We start from the raw sequence: 20,904 nt of genomic DNA, 5'->3' as shown, positions 1-20,904 counted from the left end.
GAGCCTGCTGCCCCAGACTCCCTTGGTTTTGTAAGCACCTGATTCCCTGTATTAAATCCCTTCCTGTTTAAAACACCTGGAGTGGTTTCTAGTTAGGCTCTGATCCCTGCCCAAGATGCATTGTTTTTACACTCAGGAAAGTAATTTTTTAAATTCTAAGAGCTTTCCGAGGTCTGCAAGAAACTAAACCATTTCTGTGACGTTTTTGCTGTGTTCATTTGCCATCCAAAGAGATGTTGGCCCAGAGAGGACAAGGGGCTTACCCAAGACCACACAGTTGCTAAGAGTCAGGGGCCAGGCAGAACTTTGTCCATTCCACTTAGAGAGCCCAGCCTTCCATGAATGAGGCAGGAGCACAGATAGATAGATGGCTGAGGACACCTCCAACCCTTTGTGCTCACCTGCCCCACAAGTTCATGGCGGGGGAGGGGGGAATTGACCTATGGTCTAAAATCCTCCTGTGACCCAAACTCTAGAGTGACACATTAAGTCCCCCCGGCCAAAAACCTGGCAACATCATGGATTCCTCCCTTTCCTTTAATGATAATGTCATTTAAACAATTAATGCTTGTTCCATAATTAGAAGGCTGTCTCTGTCCCACGTCCTTGTTCTGGTCCCAGTGTGACAGGCGTTCTTGTGCTCCCCCCACCTCTTTTTTTCTTTACCATTGAGGAATCTGAAGTACAGACAAGGGAAGTGACTTGTCCAGATTTGAGATTCTACCCAGGTCATGTCCATTCTCCCTTTGAAAGAGCTCTTGCATTTGTCCCCACCCCCACTTACCCACCCAGGTACTAACTCCAAAATACCGAGTCCTCTCCTAGTAATTGACATTTGAGCAGAGACTGGAATAAAACAAGGGAGGCAGCCATGAAGATATGACAGGAAAAATTGTTTCCAGGTGGAGAGAACAGCCAGTGCAAAGGCCCTGGGGTTGGGAGCCTCAGGAAGGGCAAAGAGACCTGGGCGCCTGCACCCAAGTGAACCAAAGAGAGAATGTGGGATGTGAGGCCCGTGATGCAACCTGAGACGGCATCATGCAGTGCCATTCAGACCATGTGAGGAGAGAGAGTCCCTCTGGCCGTGGTTGGGGAACAGACTGTTGGGGGCAAGAGATGAAGCGAGAAAGCAGCTGCAGTAGTCCAGGTGGGAGATGACGGTGCTGGACTAGGGTGGAATCAGTGGAGGGGAGAAGCAGTCAGATTCTGGATTTTGAAGGTGAAACGCCCAGATTGGCTGAGAGGTTGCACGTGGACGTGAGAGGGTGGAGAGAGACCAAAGATGACACCGAGGATATTCTGGGTGGAACATTTGGATGGAGCGGGATGCTCGATGAGGAGATGGGACATAGATGGTTTGGGGAACACAGGTTCCCGGAAGCAGAGCGCTAACCCGTTCCTGGCTGGTGAGGAGAGGCAGAGGGAGACAGAGAATGAGTGAGAACTGAACGGATGGAGGGGGAATAGTAAAAAGCTGGTTAACTGAGATGGGGACAACTCAAGTAAAAGAGGGCTTGGGGCAGAGAAATTCGTATTGAATTTTGACCAGATCGAGCCCGAGTTGCCTATCAGGCTTGTAAAAGGCAAAGTGGCGGAAGTGGCCGGATCCAGGAGTTCAGAGGCCCGGTCGGGGAGAGACTGGGGCGGTCAGCAAGTGGGTATTGGTGGCATTTGAGGCAGTGGGAGCTAAGTAAACAAAAGCAGGAGGAGAGGAGAGAGGGGGATGGGAGAGGGAGGGAAGGAGGCGTGGAAGCGGGCGGGGATCAGCAAAAGGGACCCAGCAAAAGCGGCCAGAGAGGTGGGAGGGAATCTGGACTGCAGAGGAACCACTCCCACGGGCTGGACATGCCCCAGCAGGGAGGAGGGTTGGCCAGGAGGTCGGGTTCGGGATGGATTGCTGAGAACTGTCCTGGGGATCCAGGGCGGCGACGCCCCTGGTGACCATACCTGGAGCGGTCTCATGGCGCCGCCCGTGGTCCTGCGTGAACATTAACGTCCCCCTCTCCCAGAGTGTCGGGTGCGGACTGTCAGATGCAGGATCTCGGAAGTTCTAGACCCTAGCGAGTTGAGATGCTGGAGAGACGGTGGCCGCCAGGGGAGCGCCGAAAGCCCACACCCGGAACCAGCTGGCCTGGAGGTTCCCAGGTGACCCTAACTCCCCCTCCCCCTTACTCAAGACCCCTCAAAGGACCACATTGCAGCAGGCGGGATAAAAGCTAGACCCCACCCCCCAGGCGAGGGGCAACGCTTTCTGAATGGGTGGAGCAGATCGGAGGCGGGGAGTCGGCAGGGGTCCTCGACATGGTGAGGTGATGGAAGGGCGAGGGCCAGAGGGACCATAGGAGAGACAGGTATCCTGCCATGAAGGGCGTGTGTAGATCCCGGTGGGGGCGAGGGCAGGAGGGGCAGAGACAGTTACTCAAAGGTTCTTGTCACTTTGCTGTAGGCAAGGCGTGTCAGGCCTCACCTCTGACTACTCCCCTGTCCCACCTGCCCTGTACCTTCCCCCATTTGCCAGGCAGAGACCTTACCCAGAACCCCTAGGGGCTGGCAGGCATCATTTCAGCCCATCCATCCATCACTGGATCCATCTATCCATCTATCAATCCATCCATTTCCATCCACTTATCTGTCCATTGGTCCATCCGTTTATCCATGCAACCAAACATAAAGAATGCATGCTGAACGGAGCCCGCGTTTCCGCAGAGTTGGAACTCCCGGCTCGGGGTCTCTTCCTTCCGCCGTCACGGAACTGCCCCGGAGCCCGAGCGGAGGGCGGCCTCACTGAGGCTGCCGGCTCTGGAGGGGCCCCGGCGGCTGAAGCCGCGACAGTCGTGTGGACGGTGGGCCGGTTGTTTCAACAAGTAACTTAAAAACAAAATGGAAAAACAAGGAGGTTTGTGCCTGAGATCATGTTGATGTGAAACCAGGGATGGCCACCTTGTGCCAGCCGTGTGGATAAAAGGCTCTAGGTGCTGCAGCCCGGAGTCAGTGCTGAGCCTCTGAGGTGGGAGAGCCAACTTCAGGACACTGGTCCACAAGAGACCTCCCAGCTCCACGTAATATCAAACGGCGAATGTCTCCCAGCGATCTCCATCTCAACACCAGCACCCAGCTTCATTCAACGACCAGCAAGCTACAGTGCTGGACACCCTATGCCAAACAACTAGCAAGACAGGAACACAACCCCACCCATTAGCAGAGAGGCTGCCTAAAATCATAATAAGGCCACAGACACCCCAAAACACACCACCAGACGTGGACCTGCCCACTAGAGAGACAAGATCCAGCCTCATCCACCAGAACACAGGCACCAGTCCCCTCCACCAGGAAGCCTACACAACCCACTAAACCAACCTCAGCCACTGGGGGCAGACACCAAAAACAACGGGAACTAAGAACCTGCAGCCTGCGAAAGGGGACCCCAAACACAGTAAGATAAGCAAAATGAGAAGACAGAAAAACACACAGCAGATGAAGGAGCAAGATAAAAACCCATCAGACCTAACAAATGAAGAGGAAATAGGCAGTCTACCTGAAAAAGAATTCAGAATAATGATAGTAAAGATGATCCAAAATCTTGGAAATAGAATAGACAAAATGCAAGAAACATTTAACAAGGACCTAGAAGAACTAAAGAGGAAACAAGCAATGATGAACAACTTAATAAATGAAATTAAAAATACTCTAGAAGGGATCAATAGCAGAATAACTGAGGCAGGAGAACGGATAAGTGACCTGGAAGATAAAATAGTGGAAATAACTACTGCAGAGCAGAATAAAGAAAAAAGAATGAAAAGAGCTGAGGACAGTGTCAGAGACCTCTGGGACAACATTAAACGCACCAACATTCGAATTATAGGGGTTCCAGAAGAAGAAGAGAAAAAGAAAGGGACTGAGAAAATATTTGAAGAGATTATAGTTGAAAACTTCCCTAATATGGGAAAGGAAATAGTTAATCAAGTCCAGGAAGCACAGAGAGTCCCATACAGGATAAATCCAAGGAGAAACACGCCAAGACACATATTAATCAAACTGTCAAAAATTAAATACAAAGAAAACATATTAAAAGCAACAAGGGAAAAATGACAAATAACATACAAGGGAATCCCCATAAGGTTAACAGCTGATCTTTCAGCAGAAACTCTGCAAGCCAGAAGGGACTGGCAGGACATATTTAAAGTGATGAAGGAGAAAAACCTACAACCAAGATTACTCTACCCAGCAAGGATCTCATTCAGATTTGATGGAGAAATTAAAACTTTACAGACAAGCAAAAGCTGAGAGAGTTCAGCACCACCAAACCAGCTTTACAACAAATGCTAAAGGACTTTCTCTAGGCAAGAAACACAAGAGAAGGAAAAGACCTACAATAACAAACCCAAAACAATTAAGAAAATGGGAATAGGAACATACATATTGATAATTACCTTAAATGTAAATGGATTAAATGCTCCCACCAAAAGACACAGACTGGCTGAATGGATACAAAAACAAGACCCATATATATGCTGTCTACAAGAGACCCACTTCAGACCTAGAGACACATACAGACTGAAAGTGAGGAGATGGAAAAAGATTCCATGCAAATGGAAACCAAAAGAAAGCTGGAGTAGCAATTCTCATATCAGACAAAATAGACTTTAAAATAAAGACTATTAGAAGAGACAAAGAAGGACACTACATAATGATCAAGGGATCGATCCAAGAAGAAGATATAACAATTGTAAATATTTATGCACCCAACACAGGAGCACCTCAATACATAAGGCAAATACCAACAGCCATAAAAGGGGAAATCGACAGTAACACATTCATAGTAGGGGACTTTAACACCCCACTTTCACCAATGGACAGATCATCCAAAATGAAAATAAATAAGGAAACACAAGCTTCAAATGCTACATTAAACAAGATGGACTTAATTGATATTTATAGGACATTCCATCCAAAAACAGCAGAATACACATTTTTCTCAAGTGCTCATGGAACATTCTCCAGGATAGATCATATCTTGGGTCACAAATCAAGCCTTGGTAAATTTAAGAAAATTGAGATTGTATCAAGTATCTTTTCCGACCACAATGCTATGAGACTAGATATCAATTACAGGAAAAGATCTGTAAAAAATACAAACACATGGAGGCTAAACAATACACTACTTAATAACGAAGTGATCACTGAAAAAATCAAAGAGGAAATCAAAAAATACCTAGAAACAAATGACAATGGAGACACGACGACCCCAAAACTATGGGATACAGCAAAAGCATTTCTAAGAGGGAAGTTTATAGCAATACAATCCTACCTTAACAAACAGGAAACATCTCGAATAAACAACCTAACCATGCACCCAAAGCAATTAGAGAAAGAAGAACAAAAAACCCCCAAAGTTAGCAGAAGGAAAGAAATCATAAAGATCAGATCAGAAATAAATGAAAGAGAAATGAAGGAAACGATAGCAAAGATCAATAAAACTAAAAGCTGGTTCTTTGAGAAGATAAACAAAATTGATAAACCATTAGCCAGACTCACCAAGAAAAAAAGGGGAAAAAAAAAAGAAAAAAAGGGAGAAGACTCAAATCAATAGAATTAGAAATGAAAAAGGAGAAGTAACAACTAACACTGCAGAAATACAAAAGATCATGAGAGATTACTACAAACAACTCTATGCCAATAAAATGGGCAACCTGGAAGAAATGGACAAATTCTTAGAAAAGCACAACCTGCCAAGACTGAATCTGGAAGAAATAGAAAATATGAACAGACCAATCACAAGCACTGAAATTGAAACTGTGATTAAAAATCTTGCAACAAACAAAAGCCCAGGACCAGATGGCTTCACAGCAGAATTCTATCAAACATTTAGAGAAGAGCTAACACCTATCCTTCTCAAACTCTTCCAAAATATAGCAGAGGGAGGAACTCCGCGGCATGTGGGATCCAGGGAAGCCCTGAGCTGTAACTTTAATATTTGTGCACTATACTGTGTTAAAAAGGTAATTTAAAAAAAAGAGGATGGGGCTTCCCTGGTGGCGCAGTGGTTGAGACTCCGCCTGCCGATGCAGGGGACGCGGGTTCGTGCCCCAGTCCAGGAAGATCCCACATGCCGCGGAGCGGCTGCGCCCCGTGAGCCATGGCCGCTGGGCCTGCGCGTCCGGAGCCTGTGCTCCGCAACGGGAGAGGCCACAGCAGTGAGAGGCCCGCGTACCGCAAAAAAAAAAAAAAAAAAAAAAAAAAAAAAGAGGATGGTCAGGGAAGGCCTCGCCTAGGAGGTGACATTTGAATAAACACTCCTGTCACCAGCACCACTGAAAATTCCGAGGCTTCTGCAGGTACCGTATTCCTCAGTGTAGCCCGCACCAAAATACTTGCCCTAGTTCCTTTGGGTACCATATTCACCAGAATATGTCACATGAGATCCCTGCCTCCTACCGTTTGCACCTGTGTCGGTGGCTCAGTATGCCCCATGTGAATGAAAGAGGCCTGATGGAAACTCGGTGGGACTTTGGACAAATCTGCCTCCAGTGAAAGAAGAGCCTATAAGCCCTACTTTACAACATTTAAAATTGGAAATATGCCCTTTCCCTTTAAGGATGTAAATTGGCTTCTGATCAGCCAAGGTCCAGTCTGCAAGGAAGTGAACCCCCTGCCCCCACTCTCCCCCCTTCAACTTGCCTGAATTCTAAGCGCCTGGTACTCGCCTAGAAAGAGATAAGAATTATCACAGGGAGAGGAAGATAAGAATTCTCCTGGTGTTAACAAATGACCTAGTTTGCATTCCTGTTTCACAGACATTTAAAAAAAAATAAATTTATTTATTATTTTAGGCTGTGTTGGGTCTTTGTTGCTGCGCGCGGGCTTTCTCTAGTTGCAGTGAGAGGGGGCTACTCTTCGTTGCGGTGCACGGGCTTCTCATTGCGGTGGCTTCTCTTGTTGCAGAGCACGGGCTCTAGAGCACACGGGCTTCAGTAGATGCGGCGCGTCTCAGTAGTTGTGGCTCGTGGGCTCTAGAGAGGCAGGCTCAGTAGTTGTGGCGCACGGGCTTAGTTGCCGCGCGTCATGTGGGATCTTCCCGGACCAGGGCTCGAACCCGTGTCTCCTTCATTGGCAGGCAGATTCTTACATTCTTTATACCATTCAATTGTATCCATTAATATAAGAGACTCTCTAATAAGCTTACTAAATATTTTCTTAAAGATACGTTTATCTGACAAGTATTTACTAAGTGCTTGCCGCGTGCCACTCATCACTTTAGAGGCTGGACACATACCAGGAGGGAAGAAAAAACAGAAAAACACGGAGTGCACATTCTAGGTGGAGGAGACGGCTAACAGCTTAAAAAAAAACCAAACAACAAAAAACTAAAGTAAGATATATAGAATGTCAAGGGCGTAAGCGCCATGAGAAAAGGGGGGTACAGAGGGCTGGAGGAGGTGTTGCAATTTTAAAGAGGGTGTCAGGGAAGAAATGACATTTGAGCAAAGATCTGAAGGAATTGAGGAAAGAGCCCTGTGACTGTCTGAAGGAAAAGTGTTCTAGGCTGTGGGAACAGTAAATGCAAAATCTCTGAGGTGGGGACTTCCCTGGTGGGCCAGTTGTTAAGAATCCGCCTTCCAATGTTGGGGAACTAAGACCCCACATGCCGTGGGGCAACTAAGCCTGCGTGCGGCAACTACTGAGCCTGCGCGCTCTGGATCCCATGCACCACAACTACAGAGAAGCTTACGCGCTGCAACAAAGATCCTGCGTGCCGCCACTAAGACCCAACGCAGCTAAATAAATAAAAAGATAAAACAAACAAACAAACAAAACCCAAAATCTCTAAGGTGGATACATGCTAAAATACAGACGAACCTCGAAAAAGTTATGCTAAGTCAGACACAGAAGACGATGTAGGGACTTCCCTGGAGGTCCAGTGGTTAAGACTTCGCCTTCCAGTGAAAGGGTGAAGGTTCATTCCCTGGTCAAGGAGCTAAGATCCCACATGCCTCGCGGCCACAAAAAAAAAAAAAAAAAAACACAACATAAAGCAGAAACAATATTGTAACAAATTCAATAAAGACTTTAAAAATGGTCCACATCAAAAGAAAAAATCACGTATTGTATGATTCTATTTACACGAAATGTCGAGAACAGGCAAATCCATAGAGACAGAAGGTAAATTAGTGGTTTCCAGTGGCTGGGGGGAGGGGGGGAGTGGGGACTGCTTAATGGCTACAGGCCTCCTTTTGGGGTGATGAAAATGTCTTGGAACTAGATAGAGGTGCCGGTTGCACAACACTGTGACTATACCAAATGCTTCTAATGTTAAGTGTTAGATTAGGTGTATTTTACCACAATTAAAACACACACAACTCCCGTCTCCCATCGCCACCATTTCCTATAAGAAATGATCACAAGACCATTTTTTAAAAATACAGGATGTACTCTGTGAATGTACCAAATGCCACTGAATCGTACATTCTAAGATGGTTAATTTTATGTGATGTGAATTTAACCTCAATTTTTAAAAAAGGAAAAAACTCCACAAAACCCCAAAAACCACTGAAGAGGCGTGTCAGTTTTGTTCCGGGAAGAGCAAGGAGGCCAGAGTAGTTGGAACGTAGTGAGGAGGGCATAAGATCAGAGAGGTAAAGAGGGGGTCAGAACATCTGGGCCTGTGGTCCACGGTGACTTTGGGTGATGAAGCCGGGAGTGAGCAGACGCTGGTGGGGACCGGCGGCCCCTGGCGGCCGCATAGGGAACAGACTGTGAGGGAAAGTAGGGCAGGGCAGGAGCTCCCTGAGTCCTTCCCGGAGGTGGTAGGGTCTCCAACAGCGCCCGCCGGTGGAGGTGCAGAGGGGTGGGTACATCCGGGATACATTGTGAAAGTAAATCCACCATCACTGACTGATCTACAAAGAAAGAAGCCAATGGACTCCAAGGGTTTTTTTGCCTGGTCTGGAGTTGCCATTTCGAGATGGGGAAGACCGGAGAAGGAGGGGCCCAGAGGTGGGGTGGGCGAATCAGGACCTCAGGTTGCTGGTGCCCGTTAGACGCCCAATTGTCGGTGGCAAGTAGGCAGTTGGATGTAAAAACCTGGCATTCAGGAGTGGAAGTATGCATTTGGAATTTGCATTAACTATATCCCAAATCCGTGAAAAATGCCCATTCTCTCCGTACCTAGTGCAGTAGAGTAGAAATTTCATAAAGCGATTCCTGGCAGCCCCCTCAAGCCCACACACAATGCGACAGCGAACAGCGTGGCGTGGTTTGTGTTTTAGACTTTTTCTTTTGCGTACCCTCCTCCCTCTGGGTCTGACCAGGGTTACCAGTTGTGTCAGGGTCCCCAACCCAGCCCCGTGTTCAGGGATTTGCTAGAAGGTCCTAGAGGAGTCCGTATAGAGTTGATGGATTGATTTCTTTTGGCCGCGCCATGCGGTTTGCAGGATCTCAGTTCCCCGACAGGGACTGAACCCGGGCCACAGCAGAGAAAGCCGGGAATCCTAACTACTAGGCCACCAGGGAACTCCCTAGAGTTGATTTATTATAGTGACATAGTAGGACAGGCAGCGGATCATAATGGGAGAGTCTGGAGAAATCCGCGTGCAAGATTCCTTATGTTCACTCCCTCCCATGAGGGCTCACCCTGAGCACGTTTCCCCGGCAATGAAAATGCGGCAATGTGTGTGCAACGTTTCTGCACAGAGAAGCCCATTAGAGGGACTTCCCTGGTGGCACAGTGGATAGGACTCTGCGCTCCCAATGCAGGGGGCCCAGGTTCTATCCCTGATAGGGGAACTAGATGCCACATGCATGCCACAACTAAGAGTTCGCATGCCACAACTAAGGAGCCCATGTGCCGCAACTAAGACTCGGTGCAACTAAATAAATATTTTTAAAAAAGTTATTAGTTAAAAAAAAAAAGAAGTCCATTAGAGACTCAGGACCCAAGCGTTTTGGGGAGGCTATTCACGTAGGTACCCTCTACCCAGCATGTACCCAAATTCCAGACTTCCAGAAAGCAAGCAGACATCAGCAGCATAAACCGTGTTGTTTCGTACAGTCTAGGCAGACTGAGCACTCTTATCTTTAGGAAAGTTTCATATCCGTGGAGGAAAATGTTTATCAGCCAATTTCCCCAATGCTAGGCGAGGGCCAACCTTGCATGCAGACTTTTCTAAGGCTAGCCGACCCAAGACTGCTATAGCAACTGCTTCTGACACTCTAGCTCCCTCACCCCCTTGATGCCTGCAGGTTGAATCTTTATCTCTCCAAGAGGCCAAGTGGCAGTGATGGATTTGAACAAGATGAGAAGCCAGATAAGGAAAAAAAAAAAAAAAGCATAAGCTCTAAAAGAAGATATAAAACCCTTCAACTTCTCTAAGAAAATAGAGGAAGAAATTTTAGTGACCTTAGGTTTGATGTAGATACCTTATATATGACACCCAAAATCATGAAGTATAATTAAAGGAAAAAATACACTGGACTCATCCAAATGAAAGTCGTGCTCTTCAAAAGACACTGTTGCAGAAAGGAAAAGGCAAGCCACAGACTGGGAAAATATTTGCAAAACAGGTATCTGACAAAAGACATATCTAGAATATATAAAGAACTCTTACAATGTAATAAGAAGAAGACAACTCAATAAAAAATGGGCGAAAGATCTGAGGAAATAGACACTTCATCAGAGAAGACATAGGACTGGCAAATAAGGGCATGAAAAGACTTCATTAATATTTAGGGAAATGCAAATTTAAATCACAGTGAGATACTTCCCTAGGTCCATTGGAATGCTGAAATTAAAAAGACTGATTCTCGGGCTTCCCTGGTGGCGCAGTGGTTGAGAGTCCGCCTGCCGATGCAGGGGACACGGGTTCGTGCCCCGGTCCGGGAAGATCCCACATGCCGCAGAGCGGCTGGGCCCGTGAGCCATGGCTGCTGAGTCTGCGCGTCTGGAGCCTGTGCTCCGCAACGGGAGAGGCCACAACAGTGAGAGGCCCGCGTACCGCAAAAAAAATAAAAATAAAAATAAATTAAAAAAAAGACTGATTCTCCCAAGTGCTGGCGAGGATGAGGATGGAGCAACTGGAACTCTGGCGCCCCTGCTGGTGGGAACATGAACTGTTACAACCACTGTGGACAACAGTTGGGCAGTTTCTTGAAAAGTTAACCATACACCCACCCTCTGATCCGGGGCTTCTACACCTAGGTATCTACAAGACAGAGGAAAGCAGGTGGCCGTGCAAAGACGTATGTGCATGAAGGTACAGAGCAGCTTTGTGAAAAGCTGAGGGAGCCCCCCAGGCAGGACCAAGCCCTGAAGTTCACGGGGCTCCCGGGACGGGTCTACCGGCAGGCGCTGCTTCTAATTGCTAAAACCTCAGGCCTTGGGATGGGCTCAGGGCTCAGGGCAGCCAGCACCTCATGGGGAGGGCGAGGCTCAGCAAGGGGTGCACTTGCCAAGGCCACCCAGCCAGGTCTGGCTCTTGGGACCTGCAGGTCCCACGTCAGCAGTCCCAGAGAAGGCAGAGTGTGGGGAGGAGCGAGGAGGTAACCCCAGACGGCGAGGGGCACCCTGAGGTCACTGTCCTGTCCCTCACGTCCCCAATGGAGGGCTTCCCCCAACCCCCGCCTGGGCTCACGGTATCTCGGTTCGTCGCCGCCCCTGGCCTCCTGCTCCTGCGTGTGCAGCACCTTGGGGATGTTGGCGAAGATGCAGGTGGGGTGCAGCACGGCACCCTGCTTGGTCTCGGTGTGGGAGATCTGGAGAAGCTGAAGGTGGGCGCCGGGGACAGAGGTCTCGGACCTGCTCTTCCTGCTGCCAGGTTCCCTCCTCCTCGTCAACTCAAAGTCCCCTCCTCCAGGAAGCCCTCCCTGACCTCCTCCCAGGCTGGTCAGATGCCCCCTTTGGACGCCTCCAAACTTAGCCCCGCCCACTCTGGGTCTTCTCCGTCTGGGGACAACATATATCAGGGTCTCGGTGAATGTTTGTTGAATGAATGAATGAAAGAGTGAATAGTATTAAACAGTTTGGACCTGTCTAGAGGGCACTGGGGGGCCCACAGAGAGGAGTGACAAGGTCAGGTCAGTGCTTCAGGACACGCTCCAGGCTCCCCCTCAGGTGGGGGCCTCTGCACGTGCTGGTCCCATGAATGGTGGAGTCAGGGTCCTCCCCAGACAGGCCCGGTCTGCGGAGGGCTCAGTGGTTGTCCCTGGGGTGGGGGTGGGGCGCACAAGGAGGAGCCACAGCCTCAGGGGGGCCCTGGCGCCCGTGCAGAACGACAGTCAGATGGGGTGCCCCGCCGCTAGCCTTACCTGCATCAAGGTGTTGAAGACACTGAAAGCGTGATGGGGTTCCAGGTCACTCTCCAGGGCCACCTGATTAGACACAGAGTCTCGGGCAGCGTCTTCCCTGGGGCAGGGGTGGGGCAGAGGCTGGACCTCCTGGCTTCTCGGAAGTCCAGGTCTCCTTCACCCCTTGGAGCTTTCGGGGTCCCTGACAACCCCCCATCCCACCTGGCCCACCCCACCTGCCCACCCCCCTTTTCTCCATCTTGCCGACGGGAAGGTGGTTCAGAGCACAGGCTCCACAGCCAGACAGTGGGGTCATATCCATGCTCTGTGCCTGGTGTGACCTCATCCAAGTACCTCAGTTTGCCCATCTGTAAAATGGGATAACACATTTCCTGCCATTTAGGCCTGAAGGAGGCTTTTGTTTCATTGTGTATCTAATAACAGAGCTGCCTTCCCTGATCTATTTACAAAACTCCCCAGCCCAGCACTCCCTGCCATCCTTCCGGGCTTTATTTTTCTTCCCAGCACTCACTATGCTGTAAATAAATAGGAATCCTTATTTATTTATGATGTCCCGTGTCCGTCTCCCTGACCATCACATGAGCCCCAGGAGGCAGGGACCATGTCTGTTTACTGCGTGTGTCCGAGCCTGGGCGTGGGTCACCGTGAGGCTGTGAGTGGGAGCCTGCATGTGCTGTATGATTGGGCTGCAGTGTCTCTGCCTGGGTGTGCCCCTGGGGTGGTGTGTGGTTGTGCAATGGTGTTCATGCCCAGATACATCCAAGTGAGAGTCTGTCTGGGTTATTGGTAGGTTAATGTTGTGTGTGTGTGTGTGTGTGTGTGTCCGTGGGCATTACTGATCATGTCTCTGTGTGCAGCTGTGCGGTTGTGTATCAATGTCCGTGGCCAGATTCAGCAGTGTGTGCTCTGTATACAATTGTGTGTCCCAGTGAGCGGGATCTCTGGGCGAGCTGTTGTGTCTCTGTCCGGATACATGTGTGTTGTGTTATTGTCCAGGGTACAGTTGTGTGTTCCACCACGTGGCCGGGTAGAGGCGGCAGCCATAGTGCGTGAGTTGCGCATCTGGAGGTGTAGTTGTTGTGATCCTGGCTGGGTAGGGACTGCGCTGTTGTATAGGGAGAGCCTGGTGTGTTTTTGTGTCATTGTGTAGCAGAATAGAGGTTTGTGCTGTTGCATTGTGTCTCTGGCTGGGCTGTGGTTTGTCTGAATGTGCAATTGTGTAGCCAGGTAAGGGGGAGAGCTGTGTGTTACCATTTGTGTGTGTGTGTGTGTGTGTGTGTGTGTGTGTGTGTGTGTGTGAGAGAGAGAGAGAGAGAGAGAGAGAGAGTGAGCAAGGGATGCATTCCCAACCCCAGAAGCGTGACTACTGTCTCCAGCCTCCTCCACTCCTGGGCAACAGAGACCTCTTTGTTCTCAGTGGCAGAAGGGGGGCGTCTCTCACTCTTCAGTCAACAAAACAGCCTCTGAGCATCTGCCCTGTGCCCAGCCACTTGCTGGGTGTGCTGAGAAAACGTCAGACCTGGGACAACCAGAGTGGTTGGGGCAGTGATGGGGGAGCCCCATGGGGACCCTGGCCAGCCTGTGGGGTTTGGGTGGCCTTCCTTGAGGACAGCATTGTTAGAAGATAATTTTGGGGAAAAAAGGGAAAATCATGACTCATACAGATCTAAAAGCGAAAACATGTTAAAGATTTCACTTAACACTGTCAGGTGTTATAACTGGTTCAAAGGAAAATCAACAAACAGACGCATTTATAGATCAGGAATATTGAAACAAAAATGCAAATAGAGGCAAAACATTTGGGGGGGTCTTATGGTCTGAATGTTTGCATTCCCCTGAAGATGATGGTATTAGGAGGTGGGGCCTTTGGGAGGTGCTCAGGTCATGAGAGTGGAGCTCTCATGAATGAGATTAGTGCCCTTATAAAAGAGACCCCAGAGACATCCCCTGCCTCTTCCATCAGGTGAGGACACAGCGAGAAGGTGGCAGCTATGAACCAGGAAGAAGGCCCTCACTCAACCATGCTGGCACCTTGATCTTGGACTTTGAAGCCTCCAGAGCTGGGAGCAATAAATTTCCGTTGTGTATAAGCTATAAACTGTAGTATTTTGTTATAGCAGCCCAAACAGACTAAGGGAGAGAGGGTTGTCCCTCCACCAGACAGAATTCATTTGCACGCCTGTACAGAAGAATTATTTTGTAATGCCGTCACTTATCTACAGTTTATGGAGTTGTAAAACAGAACCCCACAGAATCAGATAACTCTGAATGGCTTGTTACAGGCTGAATTATGTCCCACCAGAATTCATATGTGAAGTCCTAACCCCCAGTGCCTCATAACATGACCTTATTTGGAAACAAGGTTGTTGCAGATGCAATTACTTAAGATGAGGTCATACTGGCATAGGGTGGGCCCTAATCTAAAATGACTGGGTCCTGGCAATTCCCTGGTGGTAAGACTCCACACTTCCACTGCAGGGGGCATGGGTTCGATCCCTGGTCAGGGAACTAAGATCCCACATGCGACGTGGCATGGCCAATAAATAAAATAAAATAAAGATAAAATAAGAAAATTAAGTAAATAGGGAAATTTGGACACAGACATGCACACAGGGAGAGTGCCACGTGGAGTTGAAGGTAGATATTGGGTGGTGCTCTTAGGAGCCAAGGAACACCAAAGGTTGCCAGCGAAACACCAGGAGCTCGGAGAGGATAATGGAACAAATTCTTTCTCACAGACTTTAGAGGGAACTAACCCTGCTGACACCTTGATCTCTGCCTCCTGGCCTCTAGAACCGTGAAATAAATTTCTGGGGTTTCAGCCATTCAGTTTGTGGTGCTTTGTGATGACAGCCCTAGCAAACTAATACAGATGCAATATGGAGAAGGTATAGTTTATCACGACACAAAATTTTCCCTACGATATGTTGGAGCTGATTTCTGGAGGATGAACAGGGTCAGGCAGTAGGAGAGGGTAGAAGGAGCGTGCACAAAGTCCCAGAGGCAGGTGAGTGGGTGAGGTCCCTGATTCCACGTGGCTAAGGCACTAAGAGAGGGGCAAGAAGGGAACAATGGGACCAGTCAGGGGCAGAGCATGCTAAGGCTTGGGGTTCTTTTGCTTGTTTTCTTGGCCAAGCCGGGCAGCTTGCGAGATTTCAGTTCCCCCACCAGGGACTGAACCCCGGCCACAGTAGTGAAAGCCTGGAATCCTAACCACTAGGCCACCAGGGAACTCCCAAGGCTTGGGTTTTTGTTCTGAGGACCTTGGAAGCCTGAAAAAGACCTCTATTTATGGGACACTGACTAGCCCAGCCACATGTTATCTGCTCTACGTCAGAGGCTCATTGTATCTTCCCAAGACCACTGAGATCAGAGGACACACAGCCAGCAAAAGAGGTGGGGTGGAACTTGAACCATGTCTGCCAAGTGCCCCGAGACGTCAGGGTCACAGCAGGTGAGAACCAGCGGATCAAAGACAGAAGCTGCGGTGGGAAGACCTCGGGCAGAGCTAAGGGCAGGGACTTTGTCTATTTTTTCACTGCTGTATCTTCGGAACCTATGACTGCAGGTAGGTACCCAGTACGTATTTCTTAGATGGGTAAATATTCTCTGAAGGCGATTATACCATCTTCCGGAGGAGGAAACTGAGGCTCAGAGAAAGGCATCGCGCCCTAAGCCTTTAACTCAGCTGCCAGCTTCCAGCACTCTCCGTGAACACCTTGCCACACAGAGGACTGGAAGGCGCAAAAGGGGGGGGTGCCAAGCTGATCAGGGCGCCCGGGTGCGGATGCCAGGCTTTAATAAGGCAGCGGGGCCCTGGGGCGCTCACTGGAAACCCCAGCTTCAGGGGCTGCCCTGAGTACCCCAAATCCTTTCGGACTCAGCCCTCTCGGCCTCGCTGCCGCCCTCGGCCTCCCCCCGGCCCCGCCCCCGGGCCCGCCCCCCAGGTCCTCGCTGCAAAACCACCGCCTTCGCTTGTACTTCCGTTTCCTCCTAGTAGCAGTTGGCCCTGAACCCCCGCCCCGCGAGGCCATACCATTCCAGGCCGGAGGGGGAGATCCGGGAGGGGGCGCGCAAAGGCTTCTCCCGGGACTCCCTCTGCCGGTATGCTCCCTGGCCTCACAGGGCGAGAGGAGGGAGATTTGCTTCGGAGCCCTCAGGGTGGTGGTGGGCCGTAGGGCCCCCTGCGTCCCCGCTGTGGGGCCTTTCTCCCCTCATCCCCCCCCCGCGGCGTTGGTCCGCTCTGTGGAACGCCCAGTACCAGGCCTCTCTGCGCATGCTCCGCCTCGGGGCTCCCACCTCCCCTTTTCTCGCCGGAGTGCTGATCGGGTGTTCGGACTGTAGCGGATGCTCCGGTCCGGAATCATGGCTGTTCCCGTTCGAGTCGTTTATTGGTGAGCACGAGGGCCGGAGATCCCCTCTTCGAATCCCGCCCGGGCCCCGCCCTGTCCTAGCGGAGCTGGGCGCTGGGGACGTCGAGGGCAGGACCCATGGGGATCCTTCCACTGGGAAAAGGATTCCGTAGGGGTGGGAAACAGAGGGCGTTGATTTCTCTGCCCTCACCCCCCCGTCCCCAGTTTGTAACATTCTAGATGTCTCAGGTCACAAAAGGTAGAACTGCGACACGTGTGTGTTGTTTTAACCCCCCCGATTCCGGGACTCAGTTTGGGGAGCAGGTGGGGGTCAGTGTGTAATGGGAGAGGAGGTTCCGTCAGCGCCTCGGTTTCCCCTCCTCCAGTACCTGGAACAGTCGTGGGGTGGGGCCGGCCAGAGTCGAGAAGGTTCGAGAAGTTTCCGGCGTGCGTTTGGCAAGGACTTGAATGCATACAGTGGATGCCTTTCGCTACTAACCCTAGGCTTTTTCTGACCTCGCTTTTCCCGTCTGTAGAGGGAGTGATCTTAACGTTACCGCGGACGGAATACTGTGTGTTGGGTGTTAAACATTTGATCTGATTGTTCCGTTCAGAGTGAAAAAGTGCCAGGTCGGCAGCGAATGTTCTGTCCTGTAGACTGCTTGATCGCCCTGGCCCCTAGGACTGTGCTGGCATGCACAGGCATGCTGGCCTGTAGGCGCTGAATAAATACATGTTAAGTGAATTTCCTCCCCCGGAAACCCCTTGAGTGGGGGTGGGGGAGGGGGTGTGTCTAGCTCCATTTTACAGGTGAGGAAACTGAGGCTGGGAGTGGGGCAGTGGCAGGTCGGTAGCTCGAGGTTCAGGCTGCAGATAACAGGTTACCCGAATCTGGGTCCACTGGCTGTCATGTCTGTGAGATGTCCAGAGGGGGTTATGAAAGGCTCACATCTGTCACAGCGGACCGTGGCCGCTCGGTCACGCAGGGGGTGAAGTGAAATTTTGAGACCCGGGGCGGGGGGGGACCTGTGCACCAGACTCCAGTTCCAAAATAGCCTCCCGTGGGGGGTTGGGGAGGCGTTTAAATTTCATCCTCGGGCCTGGCAGGGCCTTGGGGATCCAGGAATAATGGTTTCCCTTGGACGGGCGGGGGTGGAGCTGTTATTTCAGCAGTTGTCCTGACCCAGTTCTCTCCATTGCCTCCGCCTCTGCTCTGCCTCACGCTGTGGCCTCCCCTTGTCACCCCTTGTTTGAATTTCCTCACGTGGGTGGCTCTCCCCTTCCTGTGCCCCTGCCTCCCCATCTGTGTGCTGCCCCCCAACACTCGGGTGTGTCTCTCCTCTCTCTTGAGGGTGTCTGTGCCTTGCTTGGTTTTGTCATCTGTGTCCCTCTTCATTTCTTCCTGCTCCCCCCCATTTCCCTCCATCTCTGCTCCTGCCTCTCCCTGGATCCCCACCGTCTCCCTCTCTCTCCCGGGACCCACTCTCTTGGACACTCTCCCACCAGTGGCGCTTGAGGCTACAAGTCCAAGGTAAGCAGAGTGGTCCCAAGAGGCACCCCTGGAAGATGGGGGAGGGGGGCTAGCTGGCGTGGCTCCTGTGGACCCCTGTTGTGACCTCCCACCCCCTTTTGCAGTATCTTCAGCTTAAGAAGAAGTTAGAAGATGAGTTTCCTGGACGCCTGGACATCGTGGGTCCTGGGGATGGGGAAGGAGTCAAACATGGGTCATGTCCGTCCTTCAGCCCTAGATGGCAGTGGGGGTGGTGTGGGTCAGCCCCACCCTTCGCCCCCATTCTCCATTCCTTGGGCAACGGTGGGTATCCCCAGAGGGCATCTCAGCCCTGCCAACACCTCTCCCTCTCCCCAGTGCGGCGAGGGGACGCCCCAGGTCACCGGTTTCTTTGAAGTGTTGGTAGCGGGGAAGTTGGTTCACTCCAAGAAGGTATGTCTGTCTGTCCATTCTGCCCCATTTGGGGCTAGTGGGGTTTTGGGACCGGGGTTGGCATCTTGGTCCCAGCTCATCCCTCGCCTCTTCCTCCCTTCTCCAGGGAGGCGATGGCTATGTGGACACGGAGAGCAAGTTTCTGAAGCTGGTGGCCGCCATCAAAGCCGCTTTGGCTCAGGCCTAATGGGCCCTGAGGGCAGAGGTGAGGGGGACCCGGCGCCTAGACGACAATTGACGACTCCTGTTCCTAACGTGCTCCAGACCCGAGCACTAGTGTCCAGCCCAATACCAGAACAAGTAGCAGTTTCCATGTTGTTCTCTGGACCGTAGAACTGCTTTTCAGCACTTTCTGAGCCTGCTTTTCAATTTTCAAGCCTGTACGTTCTAGATGAGCCCCAAACCCACCCTGTCCTGGAACTGGGCCCTGGTTACTAACCAAGCCATAACCAAGCTCTGGCTCCTGGCTTTTGAGAGCCTAGAAGCACTTTCTGCCCCCCTCTAAGCTTGAGTGCCAGTTCCCACCCCACGGTGTGCTAGCACCGAGTGTCCTGTGTCAGGATACTGTGGACCCAGGTACCTGCCCCCAGCATGCTTTGCACCAGGAACCTGGTTCTGAAACGCTTTGAACTCAAGTTCCATTTCTTATCGTCCTCACTAGAGCAGAGCGAGGTTGCTTTCAGTGGGAATTTGGACCCGCAAATTTGAATTAAAGCAGTACAAAAATATGAATGTCTTGCCTCCCGTGCAGGTCTGAAAAGAAGTGAGTCTCCCCAGATTAAAAAAAGAAAATCAAGAATTTCATAATTCCAAAGCTGCATGAGCTGGCGATGTGTGGGCTGTTGCTGTGGGGGGGTGGGGGGTGGAGGGGGGTGCTACCTTTGTGGGGTTTGAACTCCTAAAGACAAACGGCGCATCCCTTGCATAAACACACCATTTGCCGCCTCCAAACTGTCAGTAACTCAAGGCATTTGCTTAAATCAGCACAAGGTTTGCTTAGATTCAGAGGAGTCCACCAATGGGTGATTTCATCTAAAATAAGCAAAAATGGGATTTACGTAAGAAAAGAAAGGGGGAAGAATGATTCTTGTTCGCATGGTTTCTGAGGGCAGTTTCAGGAGTCTCGAGACCACCGCCAAGCTCAGCGATTCTCTTGAAGGACTCACAGAACTCAGCAGAGCTGTTCTACTCATGGTTGCAGTTTATTACAGCGAAAGCTTAGAGATTAAAGTCAGTGAAGTGACTCCCTTTAATCTGACCTCTCTCCCTGTAGTCTGAAGCCCCCTCCCCCCTTCTCTCTGCGCAGTCCAGTGACCTTGGCCCAGCCCCTCTCGGCAGACGCTTCATGACAGGAAGGACTGAAATGTCTCGTGGACGCCTGGTCCTTCCCTGATGTTCTCACGGCTGCCGGTTGGGGTAGAGATGGACACCCCTGGTCTTTGCCTGCGTGTGTGGGAGTGTGCGTGTGTCCCCAGGAGTCTAACTTTGCATGCTGGTCCCGCTTCTTCCTTCCCCCCCGGCCCTCATCTCCCTGCACCCCGCCATGTCCCGCTTCTTCCTTTCCCCCCGGCCCTCATCTCCCTGCACCCCGCCATGTCTTCCTTCTGCCCTCTGGTGTTTGGGGCGGCCCTGCTCCAGGCTTCCTTTTCAAGGGGAAGCTGAGAGCGGGTCAGGATGGGTGAGTCTCGCATTTCAGCAGTGATTGCAACGGTTCACAGCTCAATAAATGTCGATGACGTTAACAAAATGTGCGTGTGTCTGCGTGTGTCCATTTTACCCTGGAACCTCCTGCCCCTGGTCTCCAGTCCAGGAAATTAGTGATTTGATATGTACAGAGCTGTAACTAACTTCAGGGTTGAACTTTCAGTGGTCCCCAAAGCCAAGCTTACGGTGGTCTCTGGATGCCACCTGGAGTTGCGTGTAACCGTCACTGGTGTAAGTCCTCCAGGGTGAAGTGGGTCCCTGGTTGCTGTGTTCAGGAGAAAGCTGGCAGTGGTTGGAAGAAAGGTGCTTGGTGGTGTCATAGATTGTGTTTTGGGGCCCTGTATTTTATCCCCTCCTCGCGTGTATGCCTTACCCCCTTTACCGTCCTCACACTAGAGATGAGCTGTGCGTCCTCACCTCCTAACTTTGGGTTTGATCACATGACTTGCTTTGGCAATGGAATGAGGCAGAAGTAACGGGGGTCAGGTCTGAGCCTGGGTCTCGAGATGCCTTGTTCTGCCAGTGTTGAGAACACTGGGAAGTGCCTGGAGGTCTCACGGGCCCACTTCCTAGTATTTCATGTGACAAGACTAAGCGTTAGGGGTG

General features: G+C 50.7%; 1 protein-coding gene across 3 annotated transcripts; it reads left to right on the top strand.

Annotated features, from left to right (window-relative positions):
• Positions 1-16,559: 16,559 nt before the first annotated feature.
• On the top strand, positions 16,560-20,341 carry SELENOW (selenoprotein W). 3 transcript variants are annotated; one of them, XM_030873757.2, is made up of 6 exons: positions 16,560-16,694; positions 18,159-18,183; positions 18,288-18,341; positions 18,520-18,594; positions 18,701-18,799; positions 19,901-20,341. In XM_030873757.2, the coding sequence occupies exons 1-5, from the start codon at positions 16,648-16,650 to the stop codon at positions 18,779-18,781; spliced, it is 282 nt and encodes a 93-aa protein (XP_030729617.1). In that variant the 5' UTR covers positions 16,560-16,647; the 3' UTR covers positions 18,782-18,799; positions 19,901-20,341. The 3 variants fall into 3 exon arrangements, with proteins under 3 accessions (XP_030729617.1, XP_060145396.1, XP_060145397.1); XM_060289413.1 differs by having other exon boundaries at positions 19,868-20,341; XM_060289414.2 differs by lacking the exon at positions 19,901-20,341 and adding an exon at positions 19,256-19,438.
• Positions 20,342-20,904: the final 563 nt, after the last annotated feature.

Source organism: Globicephala melas, chromosome 19, assembly GCF_963455315.2.
Source record: "Globicephala melas chromosome 19, mGloMel1.2, whole genome shotgun sequence".
NCBI lineage: Eukaryota > Metazoa > Chordata > Mammalia > Artiodactyla > Delphinidae > Globicephala > Globicephala melas.
This window is presented reverse-complemented; position numbering and strand designations above follow the sequence as displayed.